This window comes from Falco peregrinus, chromosome 8, assembly GCF_023634155.1.
Source record: "Falco peregrinus isolate bFalPer1 chromosome 8, bFalPer1.pri, whole genome shotgun sequence".
NCBI classification, from domain to species: Eukaryota; Metazoa; Chordata; class Aves; order Falconiformes; family Falconidae; genus Falco; species Falco peregrinus.
The window spans coordinates 42,008,626-42,033,663 of NC_073728.1; the positions used below are offsets into that span (position 1 = coordinate 42,008,626).

At 35.7% G+C, this 25,038-nt stretch overlaps 1 protein-coding gene across 1 annotated transcript in view; it reads right to left on the reverse strand.

Moving 5' to 3' along the window:
- The window catches only part of NEB (nebulin), a 131,311-nt gene that overhangs the window by 24,093 nt on the left and 82,180 nt on the right, over positions 1 to 25,038 (reverse strand). Inside the window, exons 92-122 of the mRNA XM_055812137.1 lie at positions 24,482 to 24,679; positions 23,697 to 23,801; positions 22,848 to 22,952; positions 22,432 to 22,539; positions 22,040 to 22,147; positions 21,047 to 21,154; positions 20,311 to 20,415; positions 20,114 to 20,218; positions 19,818 to 19,916; positions 19,491 to 19,601; positions 19,211 to 19,315; positions 18,472 to 18,576; positions 17,936 to 18,040; positions 16,706 to 16,810; positions 16,295 to 16,399; positions 15,650 to 15,754; positions 15,061 to 15,165; positions 13,450 to 13,554; positions 10,628 to 10,732; positions 10,348 to 10,455; positions 9,117 to 9,221; positions 8,364 to 8,468; positions 8,122 to 8,226; positions 7,430 to 7,534; positions 7,189 to 7,299; positions 6,597 to 6,707; positions 6,026 to 6,127; positions 5,800 to 5,898; positions 1,749 to 1,859; positions 1,502 to 1,606; positions 594 to 698 (exon numbers count right to left, since the gene is read on the reverse strand). Of these exons, the coding sequence (XP_055668112.1) occupies positions 594 to 698; positions 1,502 to 1,606; positions 1,749 to 1,859; positions 5,800 to 5,898; positions 6,026 to 6,127; positions 6,597 to 6,707; positions 7,189 to 7,299; positions 7,430 to 7,534; positions 8,122 to 8,226; positions 8,364 to 8,468; positions 9,117 to 9,221; positions 10,348 to 10,455; positions 10,628 to 10,732; positions 13,450 to 13,554; positions 15,061 to 15,165; positions 15,650 to 15,754; positions 16,295 to 16,399; positions 16,706 to 16,810; positions 17,936 to 18,040; positions 18,472 to 18,576; positions 19,211 to 19,315; positions 19,491 to 19,601; positions 19,818 to 19,916; positions 20,114 to 20,218; positions 20,311 to 20,415; positions 21,047 to 21,154; positions 22,040 to 22,147; positions 22,432 to 22,539; positions 22,848 to 22,952; positions 23,697 to 23,801; positions 24,482 to 24,679 (3,369 nt within the window). The remainder of the gene's footprint in view (positions 1 to 593; positions 699 to 1,501; positions 1,607 to 1,748; positions 1,860 to 5,799; positions 5,899 to 6,025; positions 6,128 to 6,596; positions 6,708 to 7,188; positions 7,300 to 7,429; positions 7,535 to 8,121; positions 8,227 to 8,363; positions 8,469 to 9,116; positions 9,222 to 10,347; positions 10,456 to 10,627; positions 10,733 to 13,449; positions 13,555 to 15,060; positions 15,166 to 15,649; positions 15,755 to 16,294; positions 16,400 to 16,705; positions 16,811 to 17,935; positions 18,041 to 18,471; positions 18,577 to 19,210; positions 19,316 to 19,490; positions 19,602 to 19,817; positions 19,917 to 20,113; positions 20,219 to 20,310; positions 20,416 to 21,046; positions 21,155 to 22,039; positions 22,148 to 22,431; positions 22,540 to 22,847; positions 22,953 to 23,696; positions 23,802 to 24,481; positions 24,680 to 25,038) is intronic.

Consider the following 25,038-nt stretch of genomic DNA (forward strand, 5'->3'; position numbering starts at 1 on the left):
AGAGTAATTCCTCTTGTGCTTTACAGTTAGTAAATATGTGGAATAGAACCTGGAATAGGGAGGACTATAGACCAAATGATTCACCATTTGCTGTCCTCTACAGAAAAAAATGTCAGACATTTAATAGCAGCAGTAGGTATTGTTTTGGTTAAAGCAGTTCTGGATGCAGAAAAAGAATGGCAGAGCTCTCCATAACACTTGAGGCTAGAATGGATACAACAGTTGAAAATACATTGTCAGCAACAACCCTACTTCTTTCAATTTCCAGTTTCTCTGATTACCAAGTCCTTTTCTTCTATAGGCAAAATCACCCGGATACATGTATTATACTGTGTAAAAAGATCCCTATATAACAGACATAAGTAACTTTGAGATCTAATCTAAAATGAAGAAATCATACAGATATTGTATAGGTGTTCTAAACTTGTAAATGTGCAAGTATTTCTCATTGCCTTGTTTACTCAGGTGTGCGGTGTTTATAAAGCAGGTAAGCACAGAGATTGTTAAATACTGGAGAACTCGCTAGGATGACTTCAGTGATGGAGACTGGTACTCAGTGAGTGGGGTTAATGAGAAACACATGACCAACTTACATGGCTCTGAAGTTCTGATGCCTCCCTTAGATGAACCTGTTCAAGATTATCTGGCACCACATGGTAGTGACCCTTACTCTTCTCATATTGCTTCTTGTACTGGTACTGAAGGGAAGGTGTCAAAAATCATCTCAATAAAAAAAAAGTCCCTCAGCAAATTTACGTCTTAGGTCCAATCAAAGCAACACTTCAATGGAACATCAAAGAGAAATTAGAAATACAAAAAGCAAAACAAAACCAAGAAGTTTAACTCCCAGTATCAGATATCACTTCTAAAGACATGGGTGAACAGTTATCTTTTTTTGACCATTTTGATTGCAACAAAGATTTTTTCAAAAACAGGATTATAAAAAGAAAAAAAAAAAAGAAAACAGTGGATACATGAAAAGGCTGTACCAGGCAATAATGATTTTTGTCTTTTCTCAGCAAAATTATCAAGTATTTTGTTAGGCATAATTCTGTACATCTACAACAGGGGGATGTTAAACATAAACAAGAAATGAAAAAAAGGACAAAAATCAAAATTTTAAATATAGTAAGCAGTAAAGAAAAAAGTAAAAAAAAGAAGAAAATGGTATTTGTTAGTGTAATGCAATCAGTTAAAAGGTAGTAAAGAATCAGTTCACTAAAAAATATTAGAGGATTTGAAACATTAACAGTTCTACAGCTAATAAAGAACTCACTTCCCAGAGGACAAATGTGGTAAAGTTGCTAGTTAACTAGGAGATAATCATTAGAAAGTAGAGGAAGAGATCACTACCAGGTGATGTCCCATGAATATTATTCATTTCCCATGAATAATAACAGAGGGAGTAATTGTTACAGAAATAGTTAGCAGAGATCAATTCAGAATGGAATCAATAGTAATGAAAAAAGCAAATGGATCTGGGATTAGTTAATGAGCTTACAGCACTGGCGAGCTGGCTGGTGCTCAGGACGTGGTTCATGATCAGCGACTCAGACATGTCTGTAACAGGTTTATGGAGTTTCTTCAAATCTGCCTTATATTTCACCTGCAGGTAAGAAAGGACAAGCATCAGGAAAGGAGACTGCTAATGAAACCTGTGATGTTGAAAGTATTATAATGCAAAGGAGGTCTTCTTCAAAGAAATTTAAAACTTAATTTCCCTAAGGGAAAACTGTAAGCAAAAATACCTCGCTAGCCATGTTGTGAGCATCTTTCATGGTCTTGTAGATTTTAGCCTCCTTTAAATCATACTTCGGCTTTTTACCCATCTCTTTGGAAAAATTCTCCTTGTATTTCACCTAAATTAAGAAACAACCAGATATTACAACTGTTGCTGAGTACTCAGCTGTTTGGCTGCAGAAGGCAAAGAGACCCTACTTTGACGCTGACAGTAAGCAGAAGAACAAAAATGTAGTAACTTGAAGGCATCCACTGGAATAAAGGCTATTTTAAAGATGACCTGACACAGAAAGAAAATCTACATCTGTACTTACAAAATACTAGCAATTTTTCATTCAGTGCACAGGTTACATCTCCTCATTGTAAAAATAACAGATACAGTAAAAAGAATTATGCTGACAAAATACAGCTGAATTCTGACCCTTGGAGATGAAGAACTTTTCACCTGATGGGAACTGGGCATGGGCAAAGAACACCCTACTTCACAAAGAGACAGAACTGACACAAGTATAAAGAGTATTTAAAAGAACTTTTTACATATTTCTTGGAGAAATGTGAGCTTTAAAACCTACCTTAAAGACAACAAGCACTGAAGATAGCAATATATCAAATACTTTACATTATATATATAAAGTTATACATATAGTGTGTTCTGTATAAATCAGAGACAAAGAAGGATGCTAATGATCACAAACAGAATAGTGATACAACTGCTTACAAGGAATTAGATTATGCAGAGCCTTAGTAACACTTGCAAACCAAGTTAGCATCAGCAACATAATAGTGATACAAGCCATAATAACCCAGTAGACCCAGGCTGGAGGCACAGAAATGTTGATAGAAATGAGAGTTTTGCTATTGATTTCAGTGAGGGCAAGTCCTTCATCCATTGTGACTTGTCCCATCCCACTGCTGCAAGTGAAGCTAAAGGCTAATTCCTCCCTATTTCTTGTAAACCTACAAAAGGGACTATTCCCTTAGGAATATTTTGGGTTTACTGCTTTTTTTTGCTATCAAAGATAAATAAAATTGTTTCAGAAGAGTTACTGAAGAGTGCAAGAAAAACTCAAACTATTAAAGATTCTGGCTTACCTAAATAGACGCCATAGTTAGTATGTGTGCTCATCACAATTACACATCAGTACAGTAGAAAAATTCTGAGAATTTCTCATGTCTTCCTTGTAGCAGTATTCTGCCTGGTCTGGTAACAAGTGAGGCAACACTTCTTTCTGTCTACCAATCCACATTTCCTTGGAGATCTTTTACACTAAAAAGCTAGCAACACCATCCCTGGTCTAAAGGACAAGAACCGAACAATTGTCATCAGTCCTTCTGAAAGAATTTGACCTTATTCAGGACCAAGATAATACTTACAAAAAGCATGCAGAAAATACAGGACAGTGGCTGATGAGGAAAAAGGATTCATGGTTCCTGAGAAAAAACCTTCATCTCCCAAGCAATATTTACGTGACGATTGAAATGAAAGAAATAAAATACTGAAAAATTGATAACTAAGTTGAAGAATGGCTGACTCATGCTAGTGGGGTTTTTATGACAATTACAGAAATGTACACAGGTAATTTTATACTAGCAAAAAAAACACCAAGATGACTGAATGTGGAATTAAGTCACATTCCACAATCACATTTTCCACTTTGAATTTCTTGTCATAATCTTGTCCATACAGCACCATACGGTTCATGCTGGATACCACTGCTGCTCTTTTGATTTGCAAAATATGCCAGCATTCAGACAAAACACACAGTGAAACAGGCAAATCCACAAATTATATAGCTGCTGTTAGAAAACAATATTAACATTTTTGACATAAAGGAATCACTCTAGGTTCTGATCTCACAAAATTTTAAACCAATCAGAAGTATGCTAGAATCTGTTAAGTTTTGCAAGCTATGCAACAGATTATCAAGATCAGACCATCATGCCAAAGAGTTCACTTTTTTTAAAGCCTACAAGAAATGTTACAAGAAGATCTATGAAAAATTAGAAGCATCCCAGACAGATAGATGAAATCCAACTAAAAAAAGCAAGTGGACAAACAAACTGGACATAATGCTTTATAAAGGAGAAGCTTATGAGAAAAAACGCTTAAGAGAAAAAATAATTAAAGATTACACCAATTATTCTTTGTTCCCTTACTGCTTCTACAATAGTTAATTTTCTCTCAGAACTAAAATAATCTCATCAAAGCATGTTCGTAAGACCAAGAGGAGAACTGGCTAGCATTGGAGCAAAAGCATGGAAAAGGAGACTGTCATTATTACTGAGCAGGAATCAACATAATTTCTTCTTTTTCTTGTAGTTCCATTGTTCAGCTTAAGAATCCTTGGTTCTACCAAAAAGACTCTTGGTTTTCCTGACAAACACAGTGGCTGACATTCAAACATGCGACAGGTACGTGCAGCAGTCACAGCTAGACATGGAAAAAACACATTCCCCTTTTTTCATTTGGAAATACATGTGTAAAACCAAACTGTCACAGACCTGTCTGCTGCCGCTTCAAAAACTGCTATGCAGCCATTGTTTTTCTATTTTCCAAAGGTTTTGAGATGGCGAGAAATATAAGAAACTATGTGTCCTCAAACCACTACAAGGTATACTTTGAGGCTCTGGGGCTGATTCGGTCATACACTATGCTTCCATTATGCTATTCCAGCACAATGTAAAAAGAATAGTTTAAATGAAGTTTAAATAGAAGTTTGACGTTTGCATAGTTAAAATGAAGTTCTACTGTGAACGTTACGCATATGGTATGACCATTCACTGAAAATCACCAGCACCATTGAGCGGCTTTGTCATACACATATATTTCCATTTTTTGCACAGTTTCAGGAAAACCAGCTCAAGCTTACATGTCTCTTTTTAAGTTTTTTTGTGTGAAAAAGGTGAGTTTTCACATTGCATGAGTGCATTGGAAACATCCATTAAAAACACTGGAAGTTCCAAAAACATTATGAAGGGCCTAAAAAGGTTTCAAGCTTCTTATGGTGTTTCTGAAACAAATTCCCCACCCACAGAATTCCCATGCAATGTTTTTCCGGACAAAACAAAAAAGGTCACATCTGACCGAGCAGCCTCAGAAGTTTTGCTACATTCAGCATTTATACAATACAACAACAAACAACAAAGATTGTCATCTTTGACACAAAAAGATCCAGCGCAACTGGTGCATCATAACCCTTTAACAGCTTGGAATTGTAAGATAATGTGCAAGCAAGAGACAGATGCATAAAAATAGCATTCCCAGATGTGTCACTTAAAATTATCTTACATGACTACTTAGCATATTAGCTTTCTTAAAGGTTCTCATCCATGGGGTATCATAAGATGCAGCTCCATGCCCTCTCATATGTCGTTTGAGGTATTCTGCCTATAATGCGTAGCAAGAAAGCAAGATCAGAAATGCAAACAGTAACAGCTTTAAAGCATGAAGTGGTGAGAAAGAACCAAGTTGAACTGAGATCCTGGCGGAAAAAATTGTCACAGAAAATAGCAAGAATGTGCTTCAGACCAATCAGAGACCATAACCATTGTAACTTACATAAAAGTAAGCAAGTTTCTGTTTATACAACATGTTAACTTCAAACCAGAAGATTCTTTTAAAGGCCCACAGTGGAAAGAAACTGGCTGAAAGAAGCTGAATGTCCATCTCATAAAGGATGGATAATAAGAATTAGGTAAAAGGCTGCTTCTTTTAAAGCCAATACCTAGAAAAGCTTAAAAAAAAAAAAAAAAAAAAGTAAAGAAAAGAGAACATGGCTAACACTTCAGACTAAGTGTTTAGAAGATCTTGTCACAGCATCATTTTAAGGAGATTCTATGCCTCCATGACTGATATTTAGTAAGTCAGTAGAAAAGTTTATTCAACAAAGAAATACCTTGCATAGGAATTTAATTTTTACTTTTAACACGTTCCCTTTAAAATATTCCATCATCCACTCATCCAGAAATAATTTCATTTATAATATTAATATTAGCCTGTAATTTAATATCATGTCTAATTTCTCTCACTGCTTTAAAGTTTCACCAACTGTTTATTACCTGGCTAGTTAGCTTGGACACCTCCTTTGCCAGTTCAATATCTGGGCGTCCCAGCATGCTTACACCAATGCCAGCTTCTCCACGCTTTTTGTATTCAATCTAACAAGGACAAAAAAAAATAATAGTTTAGTAGTGATCACATTCGCTTTTAATTATTTTACTGACACTGGTTTTAGTAGCAAAATTATTGCTAAAGAATTATACAGAAGACTTAAAAACCACTTACATCACTAATTAACTTGGCAGCCTGAGTTGCTTTCTTAATATCTGGTCGATCTGCTATAGGTGTATAGTGAAGCTTTGACTTGGCATCTTTCTTGTATTCAATCTAATTCATGATGATAGACAGAAGAAAGAAAAATACTGAGGTTTGTTTATGAGGAATATACCTATTAAGGACAGCAATATTGCTGGGAAAGTGCACCGGATTTATTTTTAAAATGATTTCACAAGGAATGGATTTAGGAATCTGTCTTTGCAAGTTGTCTACAAATGACGCAGTAAGCACATGCAATTCTGTCTGTATTTGAAGGAATGAAAAAAATTAGATGTGATTTGCACTAGATTACTTTAAATCCTACCATGTGATTAAGCAGAAATATTATTTTCAAAAAAATCCTTTATTTCAGTGCAATTTTACATATGTAAATATTTGCACCTTTATCTTTCAGCATTACATTTGAACATGGAGGCTGGGAGGAAATGCAGAAGTATGTGAATTTTGGTTTTGTCAGCTGACTTTGACTGAATTTGCTTACACAAGCTATTTAATTCATGAAAAGACAAGACAAACTTACTGTACTCTGTTTTTTAGCAACTTCCATGGCATGTTTCACTTCGGGAGGCTCCAGCATGACAGAATAATTAGACTTGCCTTTCTCCTTCACAAACTTCTTCTTATAGTTTGTCTGTTAAAAGCAAAAAGGGCCATGTGTGGTTTTGTAATTTCACATGAAGGTAAATGCTACTGAAACTCAGCAATAAGCTCACTAAAACTGTTAAGATAGATAATATGCAATCTCCTCAGCCTCAAAATGTATGGTCCCCAGTTTGTTTGTTGTAATTTGTGCTTTAGATTACAAAAGCTTGCTCTTCTGAGATAACGATTTCTGTTCAAACTCTAAGAAAAATAAAATCTGAATTATGGGGACCGATTAGCACTCCAGCCTGGCACTTTTTTCCAGAGTATTTCAACATATTCCCAATAAATTGTGTTTATCTCTTTGTTACAGTCTCATTCTGGTAGGAATTAATCTTTTCTGACTCCTTGGGCATTTTACAATGAGACTCTAAATGTGTTGCATGTATACTAAAACATGCAACTGTCTAATCAGTTATAGGCAGCAGGTAATAATCTCCCCGTGAATTGTTACCGCACTAGTTACTTACCTCACTGACATTCTTGGTCACCTCTTTCACATGAGCAGTGTCTCTTGTCTCTGGCAGGGTTGTATAGGACCCATGTGGAAGCTGCTTCTTGCTGTGTTCTTTGTATTTGTTCTGAAAGCACAGAATAAAAATAGGTAAAAACCAGCAATGCAAGCCCTGTCCCCACCTCCCCACCCCACCCCCACCTTCCAAAATTAACAGGATGTACTTTAAATGAGCAAGTACCACCCTGACATTTTACCTCAGATACAAGAGAGCTGACATTCTTAGCCAGGAGGATCTGAGGTGTATCTGGAACAACATGGTACGTTCCTCGAGCTTTGTTGTGCTTCTCTTTATATTTTATCTAGCAGGAAGAAAAGTTATCATTTTCAGGAATGTGTATCTTGTCTTGTGGCAATTTAAATTTAAATAAATTTAAAGAAATGACTATGGTTGTGCCTGCTTGTTAGTGCAAAAGTTTGCAGAAAATCCCATACTTTCGTGTTTTCCAAGATAAATTCATTTCGGTTTATATATTCCTATAGGTCTCACTTGGAGTCTTATTAAAATATTGAATATTAATACATTGTTATTAATTATTAAATATACTTTGTGTTATGCACAAGTTCTACCTGCAGCTTTTTCTGTTGTTTCTTTCCAGATAATATTTTCATTTCAAATACAGGAATGCAGAGATATACCAAAGGTCTAGGGTGTTCAGGCAATGTTAACTATGAATTTTTATTTAATCCATGAACTAGGCCAGTGACATTTACAAGACCAAATTTATTCAGATTTTGCCAATTTGTTAATGGAATAAACAAGTCAAAAGAAATAATGACTGAGAACAACTTTTCAAAGCTTCATTCTTAATACAACCATATTTCCGATAAAAGTTTACGTAGTAAGTAAAGTTCTAGCAGAACAAAAAAAGTTTGTTCAAGTACTTACATCACTCGCCAAGATGGCATTATTTAAGGCCAATACTGTATTTTTATCATCTGTGACAGAAAGTTTGCATCCCTTTAGGAATTCCCGGTCCAGTTTGTATTCATACTGCAGGAAGAAGAAGAAAAAAAAAAAAAGACTGAAGAATGCATCAAATCTTTGACAGTTATTTTTTTAAATTATTATTATTCTGAACATGAGAGATGTGGGGAAAGGGAGTATTCAGTTTATTTTGATTTCCTTACATCACTCTGTTGCAGAGATGACTTGGCTGCCTGAATAAAGTCAGGTCTATCAGCAATCCAGTGCCAGTGAGCCTTGGCTGCTTCATATTTCTTCTTATAATCCAGCTGTTCGTAGTGAAACAAGAAAAAAATGAGCTAATTGGAAGTTGTGTACTTTACACATGACATTCCTACATATGCAAATTATCTTTTGGTCTGTACCAATTCAGGAGAGAAGAGGTAAGAAAGCACATCTAGATCAGCCTAGGGCTTTCCTCTGAATGTACATGTTCAGTCCAGTGGGAGTCCATTTAGTCTAGTTGATCCTCTGCTACATGGAGAAAGGAAACTGAGTGACTGAAAAGATGTCATGACTTTGAAGAAGGTGAGTGCTTTCAGTTCCTTGCCGATTGAAGTGGGCCACCAATAATAGAAAATGCAGGAGAGCTTCCCACAAAGCATGCACTTTGTCTGCAAGAATATCATCACAGAGAATTTCTGGGACAGTTATGTCTCTGTCAGGAAAACAAAGGGAAACTAGAAGAACAGTAGATGTACTACATACAAGGACCTCAAGTGACCTCAAGGACAACTTTGAAGAGTAAGCACTTTAGTATGAAATAAATCAAAATATATTTCATTCAAACAGTATAAGAATTAGAGGCAATGTTCAAGCTTAAACAATTTCAATGGAACCGAAAATAATTTCTTACAGTCTCCATTGCCAGTCCCAAACACTATCCATAATCAAAGTAGTAATAAAATTGAACTCACATTGCTGTTTAGCTTGTAAGCATGCCTTGGAGTCTTAATATGAACTGAATCTGCTACGACATTGCAGTGAGATTTATTCCTCTCGTACACTTCTTTGTATTTCAGCTAAAGAAAGACAAACATAATAAAGTTTACAAAGATAATATTGTTGTCAACAAGAAAAGCATCAAAATATGAAAACCACAATATTAAAAATTGTTCCTGTCGAGAACAAATCTTAACAGAAGAAAAAGAAATTTCACCAATACAACTTGGTATCAACCATCTGCCTGAAAGAAGGGTCCTCTTCAGCAGCAAGTCTCTTTAAATAGAAAAGGTAGCAGGTATAACTCACCATGAACCACAGGCAAAGATTAACAAAATCTACACATGGACAGTAATGCTGCCTGTTTCTATTTTTTTGCACCCAATAGAAATGCTTTAAAGAAACTTGTCTTCTGATAGGACCTTCCATGCTTTATAGAACCTCAAATTCAGCATTCAGTTTGGAACGAAAAAAAATGTACTTCAATTCACAGATCACTTTTGAGCATCTTCATCTCTTAAGGATCCATGTTACTATCTGGAAAATATGGTTATCTTCTCTTCCTGGATTCACTCATCATAATCCAGGTAGCATCTGCATGACTTTCATGCTACTTTTCTCTCACAGTGCTAGTATCTTCATTTCATTTATGGTTGTCTGAGGGACAATACAAAGGTCAGAGAGAAAGCCTGGTAGAAGGAGGAATTAGGAGCAGGACTCCCAAATCTTATGGTATTATTCTATCCACTTCATCTTCCTTTTTCTCTCTTCTTTTTCACCTTCCATTGCCCCATAATCAAAACACATGTTTAGTTTAGATCAGAATATTCACATTCACAGTATCCATAGAATATGGCCAACAGAGGAAGAAACCCTAGAAACAAAATCCCCAAACCCATGCTTTAATTAGATACCAGTTCCAGCTCACACCTTTTCTTACTAGTGAGGGCTGCTCTACCCCAGCAAATATGTTCCAAGAGCTACAGAACATTACATGAAAAAACTTCCTGAACACCTTCAGAATCCACTGGTTTTTGGAAAAGAATTTAACGCATATAGAGTTTTACAGGGAAACAAAACCAATACACTCTGACAAGAAGCTATTTTTTAATGACAGTGTTACATATGAGTCAAAACCACTGCATATCAAAGTAAAAAGTTAATTATGTGTCTTTTTGCTACCACAGGCAAGCATGATTTACTTACATCACTTATTCTGTCCTTGACCTTGCGCGCAAGCAGTAACATAGGTGTATCATGGATTGTAGTATAGCCTTTAGGCTTTGCTTTGTTATATTCCAATTTGTAAATAATCTGAAGATACAAATTATAGAATATATTATTTGACATTCTTTGTGTCAGTTGTGAAAAATCAAGATGAGAAACTTTTTATAATGGACTATCGAAAATGCCATACTGTTATTTATCTCACTTCATAGGTCAGAATTCAGAGAAGGTATGCTTGGAAGGGTCGGACCACACTTACATCGCTGATCTGTTTGTTGACTTTTGTAGTCCTTAAGTGTTCTGGAGTATCCACAACTGTAGTATACTTGTCTTTCTTCTTTTCATAGTCCTTTTTGTATTCAACCTGGTGATTGGGAAAGAAGAGTACGTTAACCACACAAACCAAGGCAAAACACCTTCAGGAGATATGTTTATATTCATACATAAAATCGCAAAATCCTTCCACCAAAGCCAATGAAAGCTGAACATGGACAATAAGCTAAACTCTGCAAACCCCTTATTTGCCTCAGAGGCTGACTATTCATGTGATTCATTTTATGTTTATTTAAAGCCTCACTTCTATCCTAAATCTCCAGGATTGAGCTAAAAAAGCAATCTCAATAGATTAGTGACTTTAAAATTTGTAACTGGACAACATCTCATTTTCAGATGTTCATCAGAATGAAATGTAAAACATCTTGTACAATGGAAGATAAATGCATTTGCTAAATGTATCATAATGCCAGGATATTTTAAAAGCTTTCATAGCAGAACTTGTCTCTTGATAATGTCTGTCTTAAAGATCATCTTGCCCTACTGCAGGACTCTAAACCTGTTTTCACAGAATTCAGTGAGAACAGCCTGTACACCAAGAATGGTAATTCATTGCAGACAGCCTGAGGGCAGGTGGAAGAGGTCAGAACACACTGTGAAATATGAACTTTCATGCTCTATCTTGCATCAGAAAATAAACCCATGCTTTTGAAACAGGACTATGACAGACAAAAATTAAAAAAATTCATACAAACAACAAATTATAACATGAAGTCAACTCAGATGAACATGCAGGTCAGGCAGACTGCTTTTTTTTTTTTTTTTTTTTCTTCAAACATACTCAAACTCACCTGCAAGGAGTTTTTAATGAGATAACAGAAATCCACAGAAAAAGTCAACAAAAATGTCTAGTAAAGACCTTCAGTACCTTATTACTGAGTTATTACTGAGGAATTTCATTAACTGTACTAATAGTAACGAAGAATACCCCCTCTCTGTCATGTAATTGTTTTCTACTGTTGCGTTTCCAGTTTAAATGTTATATGCTGGCCTTGTCAGAAATCATTTTTACCACTGAAAAGAATAAGGCTACTGCTAGCGGTTTTGATTTCAGAGCAGAAATAAGTAAGTATCAGTTATTTAAGAAGCCACATTTTCATCTCACTGGTACAGTCAAAATACATATGCTGGAATCCAGATTAAATGAAGAGAGAATACGGAAAATTAATTTTGCACAATAATACCAGAGCTGTCAGAGGCTTTGTTTTACATCATCAGGAATATAAATATGTTAGGCTCTTTGTTCTGTGTGAACAAATAGATGAATTTTACTCACTTTCTACCTTCTGATTCTTATTAAAACTGGCAAAAGGAGAGAGCATTTTTTTTAGATAAACTGTATTATGTGACTGCATGAGGACTGCTTTGCTAGCCTTGTTTAAAAGCAGTAGGTAAAGAAAGAAATTCCTAAAAATATGACTTACTACAGACCTGTGCACCTTTACCATTTCTAAGGGCACTTAGAAGTGAGACATGACTGTTCTGTTTCTAGGCACAATGTGACGCCATTCTCAGAGCGGTAGATAAACGTTGTCAACTTCTCGCCAAATTACTTCATCATGTTCATACTGAATTAAGGGACTTTTGTTATGAGGGGTGGTCAGTCCAAGGAATGGTGGCAGAACGAGAATCTGGTTAGGAAAATATCAGGAACAGCTAACATACAATATCTTAAATGTACAGAAAATTGCTCTTCAGGTATATACGTGAATATTATATAGAATTATATATAACAATTATTTAGAATGAAAGGAGAAAAGGAAGGCAAGTTCAGCCTGAGCTGAGTGCCGTCCGAGTTACAGTAAATATTGTTTCAGATATTCTGTTTTCAAAAATATTTTATCATAGCCAGCATTAAGCATATTGACAAACTTTGGAGTCTGATACCCGTAGAAATGCAGAGAACTCCCAAGCATTAAATATTAGAAGTCCAAGAGCTAAACTGCATATAAAATGTCTCCTTCAGCATCAGTTCTTCGTATTACCTGGCTCCACATATATGTGTTGTAGAGTGCTGTCAGGATATCTGGCCTCAGAAATTCATTACATCCATGTTGCAGGAGCATCTTGGCAAAGGATTTATATTTTTTCTGTTCATGCAAATGGCAACGAAGCACAAAAGAGACTCGTGAACACCATGAACAACAACACAGCTCTAGATCCCAGACACTTTGAGAGTGGAGAGATTTAGGCAAGGTACTATATGCATTCATTCAGATGTGCATACAACTTACATCTATATAATTAAGAATGTCAGGAATATATAGTAAAAGATTTGCATACTATCCCATTAAGGAAATTGCAAAATTTGCCAAAAAAAAATTTGTCAAAAAAAAAATTTGTCAAAAAAAGCCAAATTCGTCACTGTTGCTTTATCTAGAAATAAATAAGAAGATAATATTTGTAAAGGTCATAAAAAAAGAGAGGTTATAAAAAATAAATGCATGATACTGTATTTTTTAAAACCTCTCCGATGACTTCAAAAAGCAATAGATTTCTGATGTCAATTGATGCACAATATATGAAAGTACATATAGCAGAGATTAGCTCACTCAAAAAGTAAGGATTCTTTTTGGGTGGCAAAACAAAGATCATCTGATCAATTGTCTGATCAATCAAAAAGATAAAACATCACAACATCACAGGTGAAACCTATGATACTGCTAGCTGCAGATGTTTTGCACAGACAGAGTAGCTGTGAGTGAACCAGGCACTTGCTGGCAGCACTGGCCAGTGCTCCTACAGTACCTGACTGCTCAGAGTAGTCCCCCACTTGGCCAGGAGGTTCTTAGGATCATCCACAATAACGCTGTACCTATCTTTGAGCTTCTCATAGGCAGCTTTATATAATTTCTGCTCAGAATAGCATAATACAGTGTAACAGATTAAAAGAGAGTGAGGACATAAAGAGATCATCATTTTAACCATTGAAACCTCTTTACATGGACTATTTAAAGGCTGAGATTGAAGTTTATACCCAAAAAGGAAAAATATATTAAAAAATGCAACCAAACAACACAGAGAGAAAACATTTCTATATAGTATATACATTTCTAAATTTCCACTAGACAGCCTAATCCACAATTCAAGGACACCTATGCTCCATCCCTGCCACTCTTCAAACAAGCCATTTTATGACTTACTTTCTTAATGAAAAATAACTGCAGAAGCAACTCTGTGTGGAACTAGATTCCTGACTTGAGTACAAAGAGAACATGAGATGCAAGGGTAAAATACAGTGTTATCATCAGAATTTTTGCAAGCAAAACTATAATCCCTCACCACAAAAAACTTCACTAACATGACAATTAGGCAAATTCATTTCAATGTATGGAGCCCCTCTTGCTGAATTTTTCCTCATTAATGTTTCTCATAATAAATTTTTCCTTATTTGCTCTACTGAACATTAAGAAGACTGAATACTAACAATCTTCTATAACAAATTGTGGTTCACTGCTTATCAAATTGAGTATGAAATTATACAGCAATGGTACTGGAATGGTATCTGTTGTGGAAGTTCTTTTAACTTAGAACAAATAATACTGCAATATGCTTACTGACAAGTAAAGAATTAACACAATTTCTGGTGAAAAAGAATAAAATACCAGGGTGAGAGAGTCTAAATATATGCTGCTTTAATGAAAAGCATCAGTCTGGTGTGATATGTCTGCTCTAAGCTGATGAGAATTCACCTAGAACACGGTGCCTTTCAATGAGCTTTGTCCTGTAGGTATACAGCCCTACTCCTAAGAACTCCACTGGTGTGATTTTAGTCTTAAACCCAGGGGCATTCCTTAACCCCCTCTGCTCCTATGTTGTGCTTATTGTTTCTTTAGCACTACAGGAGGAAAGCAAGAAAAAGTAAGTAGCAGAGTGGGAGAATTCAGCACAAAATATCCGAACAGAAACAGAGCTACGATAACTTCAGACATAAAACTATCTTCCTAACACTGAGGAAGGGGTTTTTTCAAAGTTTCAGGAAAGCAATTTGTGATTCTCTCTAGACCTTTTTTCACATGACAATCAACAATCAGTGTTACTAAGGAAGCAGCATTATTTAAGTTAGCATTTATTTACCAGTCAGCAAAGGAGCAGTTTCTTTGCAATGACAGCGTAATGGAACAGGGGCCAGCATTTCAATTTTTAGGTACTTTAAATCTGGCCTGTCCTAATACTCAGACAAGACAATAAAAGCAACCTTGTCTTTCACGATTTTAGTCTGATCATAAGACATCTTGAAGCCTGAATATACTTTGGATTATTTACAATCTCATAAGGAAGATCAATCTTCAACTCAGTATTAACATACACACACTTATTTCTTCAGTATGAGATTCTACAGAAATTTTTAACACTTACCCCATCCATCAACTTAGTTGCATATTTAAAATGCTCATTAATTGGAGAGTCAGCTACATACTTAAAATGAGACTTAGTCTTCTCAAATAGCTCCTTGTACTTACACTGCAGAAAAAAAACCAAACACAAAAAAAATATTCCAATGTCAATCCAAAGAAGGGTAAGGCCATGAAAATATATTTTAGAAACAATCTGCAGCAAAACCATGGTGGAATTATTGCATATGTGCATTTAACAAATCTACAAAGAAAAAATAGTTGCAAATGTAGTGGTTTGCAGGATGGAACTATCACGTCAAGAAAGGAATGGAAATTTCAAATCTTCATAATTTTAAAGCTAGACTTAGAATCACTAGAAAAATTACTATGGAGCTGATAGCTTTGCAAGGAACAGAGGGGATAAATAAGTAAAAGGTCATTTTGCCTCTTTTCTTATATACCAAGAACTGAATGTTTAGATGCTATATATTAACTTCTACCATGAGTTATTCGTATCAATGTCTAGGTCAGAATTGGATTGTCCTGTGAAAAAATTATCTGTAATATAAGCCAATGTCAAAAAAACACATTTAGGAGACTGTTTTACTTACCCCGCTGTAGAGCACCTTGTTCTTTCCTGCCAGAGCAAAAGTTGGAGTATCCCATGCGTAACAGCCAATGCCTCTGAGCCAAGATAAGTCTTCCTTGTATTTAACCTTTAGAAAAGAAATAAAATGTTTCAGTTTTCAGTGGCACTGAGTGGTAGCTGATCAGTGCTGAAATGGCACCTCAAAACAAGGTGTAGCAAACAGAGCTACATCCATTATTATTCCATCATAAAGCGAGTTACAGTTACTCATGCTTTTCTGATGGAGTCAGGTTATTCCCATACCTAATCTATCATTAGCTATTGGAGTTCCTGTGTGAATTTTGAAAAACTTTTACTCTTGTACAGTTAAGGGGTTATTGTATAGGTACAGGTATGTACAATTAAAGGTTGTTATTGTGTTAACAAACAAATTAAGCAAATGCAACTGAAATTAATTAAGACTGTTCTGTTAATTTCAAAAGGAGATGGGCTGCGATTTTAGCCATCTGATTTGCTCTGTCATTTCACAGATCTGGCAGGTGAAAGTGTAAATCACTTTTACAAATTTCAGCTGCCTCCCCTTTCTCAAGAACTGAGACTTGGTTTTCATTTTGGAAATCTACTTATAACTTTCAGCCTCTCACATCCAGGACCTATTTGAACTCACATCACTAATAGCATCTGTGACTGCACGATGATGGAAATGCTCCGGACGGTCTGGGATTGATCTCCAGATTCCTAAGTTGCTCATATAATTTTCCTTATATTTCACCTACAAAGAAAATTGAAGAACTGAGTAAAACAATTTAGAACACTCTAGACCATGCCATTTCAAGTCATTCCTTTTTCCGAAACATCAGAACTAAAACAGTGGAAATGAGATTAACTTGCATTCACCTTTGTAACATCAAAGGCAATCAAGTGTATAATATTCCAAAGAAGGAAGGAAGCTAATTAGTAATAGTGCTGATCATATTTTTCTGATTATTTGACACGCTTAAATAGAACAACAGCATAAATGGCATAATCTAGGTTATTAAATGGCAAATAATTAGGAATGAAAATATTGTATACATACACTACTGATATCATCGGTGACCTTTCGATGATAGACAATATCCAAAGCATCTTTCACCGTGTGGTATTTGCCCTTATTATTCTCAAAGGTTTCTTTGTAGCGCAACTGGTAAGAAAAATAACATATAAAATAATATATTATATTTACCTGTCAGGAACTGTTTCAGTTAAATTTCCTGCCTTTTAGGAATGACATCCAGGGATATGTTGCTGTTTAACATCCTAATCTAAGCCCTGAGGAATTTTAAGAAGCTGCATTTGCCTGCATCAACGGCAAATTGACTGAAACTTACGGTGAAAAATAGAAAGAAAAGGAGTTGGTACATCTAAAGAAACATTTCACCCTATTCACTTTTATATTGAAGACAGAGAAAAAAAGAATCCATGTATCACAGGACTACTCTCTAGAGCAGCAAAAGTGCCACTTTTGCAATAAAAAACCTACTTATCCTTTCTTCCATGTCCTGATCTAGAAGAAAGCAGGACGATCATCCCAGACTTCGGAGAAAGACTTTCTCAGAGGAGAAACTCAGACGTGCAAAAGAACTGGGACGCTCCTTGGAAGTATTTAAAGATCATTCTTAAGAGAGCAGTAAGACTAATCACTAGAATAAAACACCTGCCCAGCACATATCCTTCCAGGATGCAACATGCAATCCGAAATATATAGCAAAGATCTCATGAATGAGAAAAGTACTCTTAACCATTGCCTTAAATCACAAATCATTATTCCACGCTTGAAGGAAAAATCAATTTTACCTTAATAACCTTATGTGCAGCAGCTCAAATAATTTTTCTCTCTAACCTACTTCTAAATTAAAAAATGAGCACATTCTCAGTGACATGCAGCTTTACTTCTAACACAAAACTGTTATGAAAATATCTGACACAAGGTATTCTATCATGGCTCCAGCATCAATCATTTCACTCTGCACTATTTAGAGATTCCACGTGTAAGCAAATTACTTTAAATCTATTTTTAGTTTGTGCAATGGCAAATGAAAATTAACTATAATGAATGAAAAAAAAAGCATTACAGTGACACCAAGTAAAAACGTAAAAATCACCATAATAGCAAATGGAAATGTACGTGCAAATGGGGTGACCTACTTCATGACCCACACTGAGATATTCTATGCTTTGCATGTTTGTTCCCCACTGACCCTTCTTCTGTTTTTTTTGTAAAGAAACTGAGAAAAAGCAGCAGTCAAAGTGTTCATGGACTACATACATCACTGGCATTCAGGTATGCTCTCTTGGCTCTGATTAAGACTGGTGTGTCAGGGACAGGTGTGTATTTGTCCTTCATCTTCTCATACTGGGTTTTATACTTTTTCTAAGAGAGACAACAAAAGGGAAAAGTTATATCTTTAATCTTAGAAGCATTTGCTAATCTGGTATTATGTTAATGCCCGGGGGTGTTACACCAAGTGCATAAAGTAATTCTTGTGAAGAGCTTCTGTCAAAACTTCGGGAAACAAGCTCAGTTTTTTAGCTTCCTAGGTCTTCTTGGTCCTGCAGCCAGTGTACCTCAGATTCTACAAACAAACACTTACAAACAGGTACCTTATAAAATATTAAACCATATTAAAATATTGTACTCTTTTATTACAATTTATAAAAGAAATGTTGAACGTGAGCATAAGAGACAAAAAACTAAATTAAGAGTAAACAGATTTGAGCCATGAAACTATCACTAAAATTAGAAATAAAACTTCTGAACAGTTCAGCATAGCGGTACCAAACAAAGAAACCCAAATATCTTACCTCACTGACCATGTCCTTTACATGCCTAGCATGTGTAAAGGCTGGAGTCTGACTACCAGCATGATGATGGGGCCTCTCTTTCGTTGCAAGTTCCACATACAAGTACTGCAGCAAGAAGAAAAGAATCAAAACATATACATTTCAAGTAAGTTTTACTTTATGTCTCTGAAAAATATCTGTAAATTCACAATGCACACATAACCACATAATTTACCGGACGAAAAAATAATGTGCCCTTTCCTCTTCCATACCATCTCAGTTCATCTTTCTCTATCAGTACTCTTGACATTTTGTAACTGCCAGTAACATGCTCACAAACCAAGAAGTCAAGTGTATGTGACGTTAACGAACTCTGCCCTATATTCAGACCTAGCTTTACATAAAAGCATGCATGAGGTCTGTTTTGTTCTGCAAATTTAAAAACTCCACAAAATTTGTAGTTAATACATGAATAAAGAAATGATGATGAATAATGGTAGATGAAAATACTTATTCTTCTGACAAAGTCACATTTTCAGAGAATTTGAACAGAACTGTACCAGGGTTCAACACTATTTCAGATGGACAAAGCTGAACAATTCCACCACAGAGACATGGCCAACATGAAAATCCATAGCCACTTAAAAACGAGCAATAGTAATTTTAAATGTTTTCTCTAGGAATTCTACATTGCCTTGAAATGGCCTGGAAAGAAAGAGGGATCCCCTGATAGGTTTTTTATCAGTACGTTTTTTTTCACCTGGCTCTGTATTTTTTGTCCTTGCTTGGCTCTTAAGAAGTCAGGTGTATCGAGGACGGAAGTGTATTTTGTCTTCAGCTCCTTGCCTGCAGCTCTGTAAACCAACTGGAAAAAGACAGGTCCATGAGTTATTTCTTCTGTCGCATACAGTTGTTTAGCAGCAGAACAATCACAGCTTCGCAATTACAACATCTCATTAAAAAAAAAAAAAACCAACCAGTGAGAGAGTCTGAGCTTAATCATAGCTAACAAAGGTGTGCAAAAATAATACCGAACTTACTTCACTCAAATGGGTTTTTAGCTCCTGAACCGCTCTGTATCCAGGAGTATCCAATACCACATTGTATTTAGGCCACATCTTCTTGGCAGTATCAGTGTATATGTAATTAGACTGGAAAAAGAAAAGCAGTATTACTTAGGAAGCTTTTATTATTCCTGATAGTAAAGAAAATTTTACAGTGTAACCTAACAGTGTTTTGAAACAACTGCATGGCGAGAAATTCTGTCATAAGTCTTTACTCATTTTCATGTACTTTCTGCAAGTACACAGCGTGTTTGTAAATAAATCAATCATTGTTATACGTGGTTCTCACAAGAAAAATCTTACCCAAAGCTTACGCAGGTGACGAGCACGGACCATATCAGGAGTATCATACAGAAAGCAACCCAAGCCCTTCAGCCACTTCAGATCCTCTTTGTATTTATTCTGTGAGGCAATTAGAAAAAGAAATATCAGAAGTTAACTTCTGGGATAATTTTATTAATCAGTCCCCAAACACAGAGACAAAGCATTTAGCTATTACAGAATAGAATGCAAATGATAGAAGCCAAATTCCACTTTCAGTTTAAAAGTATTAGGCTTGTTGTATTCAAATACCAGGTATCTTAACAGAAGTTGCTTACATCACTTGTGATGTCCCCAACATAGCGGCAATGCAACACCTGAGGAGTGTATGGCAAGGAAATCAAGTGTCCCTGCATCCTAAAGAAATCTGACTTGTAGATCAGCTGAAAGACAAATTAAAAAACAGCATTTCACATGTTTGGTCATGTTGAATATTCTAAATCTCTTCTGGTTTTTATGTTAGAAAGACACATACATCACTGACAGCTTCCTGTGTTGCTTTGACTTGACGGATTTCTGGTGTGTCTGGAGTAGTATGAATCTTGTCCTTGTTCTTGTGGTATGTTGCCCGATACAACCTCTGTATCAAAGGAGAGAGCATTTGACATCTTAAAAACTTAAAATGGCAAGTATTTTGGCAGTGTAAGTGCTTCTCTTTTAAGGGCCGATTTTTGCTAGGTATTGCATAACCAACATGGAAAAGGGAGCAAGCATACTATTTTCTAATCAGGCAAAGATTTTCCACAACTGTTTTTTGATAGCAGCACCTCTAATACATGGAGAATCTGAGACTCTATTCTACAAACATGTAAATATGTATGCTTAATTTTCGACCTATTAAAGACAATGATCAAATAAGTGAATACATACGTATAAGACCTAAAACAATGTCATACAGATACAATAATTTCTATGCAACTTTAATCGAGTAGCAGCACAATGGTTAATAAAATTAGACTGCAATTTGTTTTATATTATGGTAACAATTTTACGGGATGACAGAAAGTTATCAAGAACCTTAAAAAACCACATAGCCCAACTCCAAGCCTTGATCAATGATCTCTTGCCATTTCTGATGGATATTTGTCTAAACTGCTCTTAAATTCCCTGAAGAACAGGGATCCCACAACCTTCCCAGTAAGCGTATTCTCATCATTTGTATTTTGGGTGCTACAAATAGAACTGAAAGCAAATACATGTATTTACTGTACCTCATTAATGACTTGATTCACTTTCTTCACATTTTCAAACCCAACATCTTTAGGTCCCAGAGTATAGCCTTTAGCTTTCATGTGTTCATAGGCTTCCTTATATTTCAGCTATAAAGTGGAAAAAGGAACAAAACCATACAGAAACTAAATTTGATTGCAATTCTAGTTACACTGCAGTTCTGACAGTAATTTATGCAGTATAAATTGATTATTAGAGATAAACAAGTGAGATGTAGCTATATCAGAGTTAAATACACTACATATCACTATTATTTTTACTTTTCATGCAGCCCAAGATTAATAACATTTCAAATTTCTCTTACATTCAATAAGGTATCCACATCTGCCTGAGGAAATATGTATTTTGATAGTAATTGCATAAGATAATCATGGGGTTTGGTAACATTTTAAATCTGTTAAGGCAAACATTATCAGTGTTGGGGCTTGAGTGCACTAATAAAGATATAATTGCCCTGACTAGCCACATCTGGGATGTCAGGTCTTGCCTGAGTTCTGTTGTAAGCACACCTCTCTTCAGCCCTGCCACTGTCCTCATTTGCTGCATGGACATTGGTCTGGTGTTATTGGTAACTTGTCTCCTGGATTTACCTTGGACCTATGTCAGAGGTAGCTTGTCTCCAATCTCTGCTCTGTTTCCTGTGGCTCCTGACTGGATCTCCCTAGCTGGACCTTGGCCCTGGTTCCTCACCTCATCTGGGACTGTTGATGCAACCTGTTACCAGCACCCTGCTCTGCTCACCCTGCTCAGGTACAGTGGGACTTCACCCTGGATGATGAGATCACTACCTATGTCATGGTCACCCTCAGTTCATGGCTCAGGCATCCACACAGAACTACCCCACTCTTGTTGCTCTCTGACAAGCAATTTCACACCGGAGAAAAAACTGTCTCAAACAGTGTGTGCTCATATGGGATGTGCATCAAATATTCCCTTGCAACCTATGTTGCAGAAGAACTTAGTACATTACTTACATCACTGCCAATGTATTGGACATGTTTAGCATGCTGAAAGCCGGGGGTATCTGCGGGAAGACTGTATCCAGTAGGCAGAGCATTTACACCAGCCCAGCGATACAAATTCTGCAACAGAAGAGAGCAAGAGAGAGTTTGTGACAACTGCATGTAATACTTGACAGTATTCATTAGCTGAATAGGAAATCTCTTAATCGCAATTGGCAAAAGATTTTCCCCACATCCACATTATAACGCATACTTGTAACTTAAATGAGGACATTTTCCTGCTTTCATTTTAGAGCAGTGAAATCTAGCTTCTTCATCTGAAAAGCTAAAAACAGACATTAACCTTTAAAGCATTTGCTTTTTGAAGACCAGAAACTCTGTGGACCCAAAAGTTTTATACTTACTTCACTCTGTATTTTGTTCGCATGATATGCCCGCTCCAGATCTACTGTTTTATCAGTAGGAATCATTTTGCCTTTAATATTGTGCATATATTCACTACGGTAGACAGCCTGAGAAAAAGGAAATGTAATTAGAGGAGAGTCATAATTGTGATGTTCTCTCACAGTCTGTCTTGTTTGCATATATAAGGGAACTTCTAAAAAACTGGATGAAAATATTTTGGATTCAGGCAATTATTGATTTTACTGACTATGTTCTCATATCTTTAATAAAGGCATAAGCAATCTGTTATAGGTAACAGGCAATGATTAAAGAATTAAAATGAAATTATTAAAAAATATTAAGAGTCACATTTCTAGAACTTGTGAGGTAATAGCATATGCAATATTGGGGGTGAAAGGTGATAACAAACACTTACTTCGCTAGCATTCAAGCCACTGAGGACATTCTGGACATAGACAGGAGTGTCTGTGACCACAGTGTAGTCATTCTTCATTTTTTCTGCCTTAGATTTATACTTAATCTGCAGAGAGAAATTCAAGAACTATAATTAGTAAGGTTAGTCATTGTTAACTGAATTTATTATATCATTATATTTACAATATTTATTATTTTATTACTGAACTATTCCAGTAGTGAACCAGCATTTAAACAGAAAGCGTATTGAAATTATGGCTGAATAAATGAACATGGCACCTTACTACATAAGAACAGCTGGTAAGTTTTATCAAGGAGTATTAGGAAATGTCAATACTCATTCATAGAATAGGCATATGTATCATATGATAAATATCCAAGGTACTTCTGATACAGAATTTATGAAGGGAAGTACATTCTCAAAAACCATAATGGTTATTCTCCCATTTTAATGGCTTAATCCCAAACTAATATGTGTCTTAAGATCTTGAGAGAAGAAAAAGAGATCATAAAATCAACAACAAAATACTTTTTTTTTTTAATTAATTGTGCATAATTTCTTCTTTACTTCAAGGGTTCTAAATGAAGAATTACTGTTATAAGTGCTTTTCTGAGAAGACAAGTATTTAAACATATACTTAATGCTTTCCTGAATGGGGTGTAACCTGACAATACCTACTTCTAGAGCAGCAAAGTTTAAATAACCATATATGGTTATTTAATGAATACTTCAGCAGACAAGGTTTTATAATGTTTTCCAGATTATACCTAGAGTAGAATAAAGCTACTGCATCCTTTTAATACAACAGAGTGAAAAAAACTAAGAAGTAAAACCAGTGTATCCACTCACATCACTGCGAAGATCATAGGCATGTTTGGCATGGAGAATTTCAGGAGTGTCCCAAACAAAGCAGCCAATGCCTTTCAGCCAGTTAAGATCATCCTTGTATACCACCTAAGGTACCAGAGCAAAGAAGCAATCTGTAAGTCTTCCACAAGGATCTAGTCCCTTATTGCTAAATCAGTCTGAAACAGAACTGCCAAATGATGCCAAGTGAAGTTTCTAATATTTTGACTTTTTGAGTTTGGTTTGGCAAAATTGAAACAATTCCTTCTGGAATTTAAATAATTTTTCTTCATTGCTTCAGTTTGGCCAAGAAATAAATAAAAAAACCCTAAACAATGATTTTTAAGAAGCTACTTGCATATCCTGTTGGACAATGATTTACTGATATATTGCTGGCCTACTCCCGGGCTGACTTCTGCAAGACAAGAAGCTTCACACCACCAGAATTTTCTCAAACTTCCAAAGTTTCCACATCTTATGCAACCAAATAATAAAGGACAATTTACAGACGGGGTAGGTGAACTGATAGAACCGTAATTTTATGATGCAATGCCTACACGATAACACTGAAATCACGCATACTAAGTCACATCTCAACTACACACTTACTGCCAAGTGTTACAAAAAAAATTATACAGATGTTGTTTAGCACTGCATCATGCAACAGATTCAAGTGGCAGCTTCAGACTGCTCCAACTAAGTTTTTGCTAAATCATCTCTTCTGACAGACCATCAGTGCAAAAATCTTTTAAAAAAGTGAGCCACGAACACATGATTTGTGAACTTACATCACTGACTTGATCAGTTACTTTTCGAACATGGGCATTGACTTGAAGATCTGGTAGACAAATCCATTCATGGAGATGAGTGCGGTAATCAATTTCACTGACTTTCTTCTGTGCATCCTTAGCAGAAATTATGTCTACCATGTCTGGAATAATGTGGACTTTGGCTTTATTCTTCTCATAGACTTCCTTGTACAGACGCTGAAGAGTTAAAAGAGTACATTAATAATGCTGACAAATAGTCTGAAGCATTAACTGTCGACAATTTTGAAGCAAAACTATTCATATTTTTATGGAATTTTAGTGGGAGAACAATCACTTTGGCTATGACTAAAAATTTACATCTTGCCTACTCTAAAAATAATTTGCAGAACCTTAACAAGGGCGATAGAATATGATATGTCAAATTTTCATTGTACTCACATGTTAAAAGGAGGTAAATTACGCAGTGCTCTGTTTTATACATAAACATATTACACTAAGGGTTTAAGCCATGCATGTAATTTAACAGTTGAGTCATAAGCTTGGAAAGACATTTGTAAGTGTATTATAGAATTTAG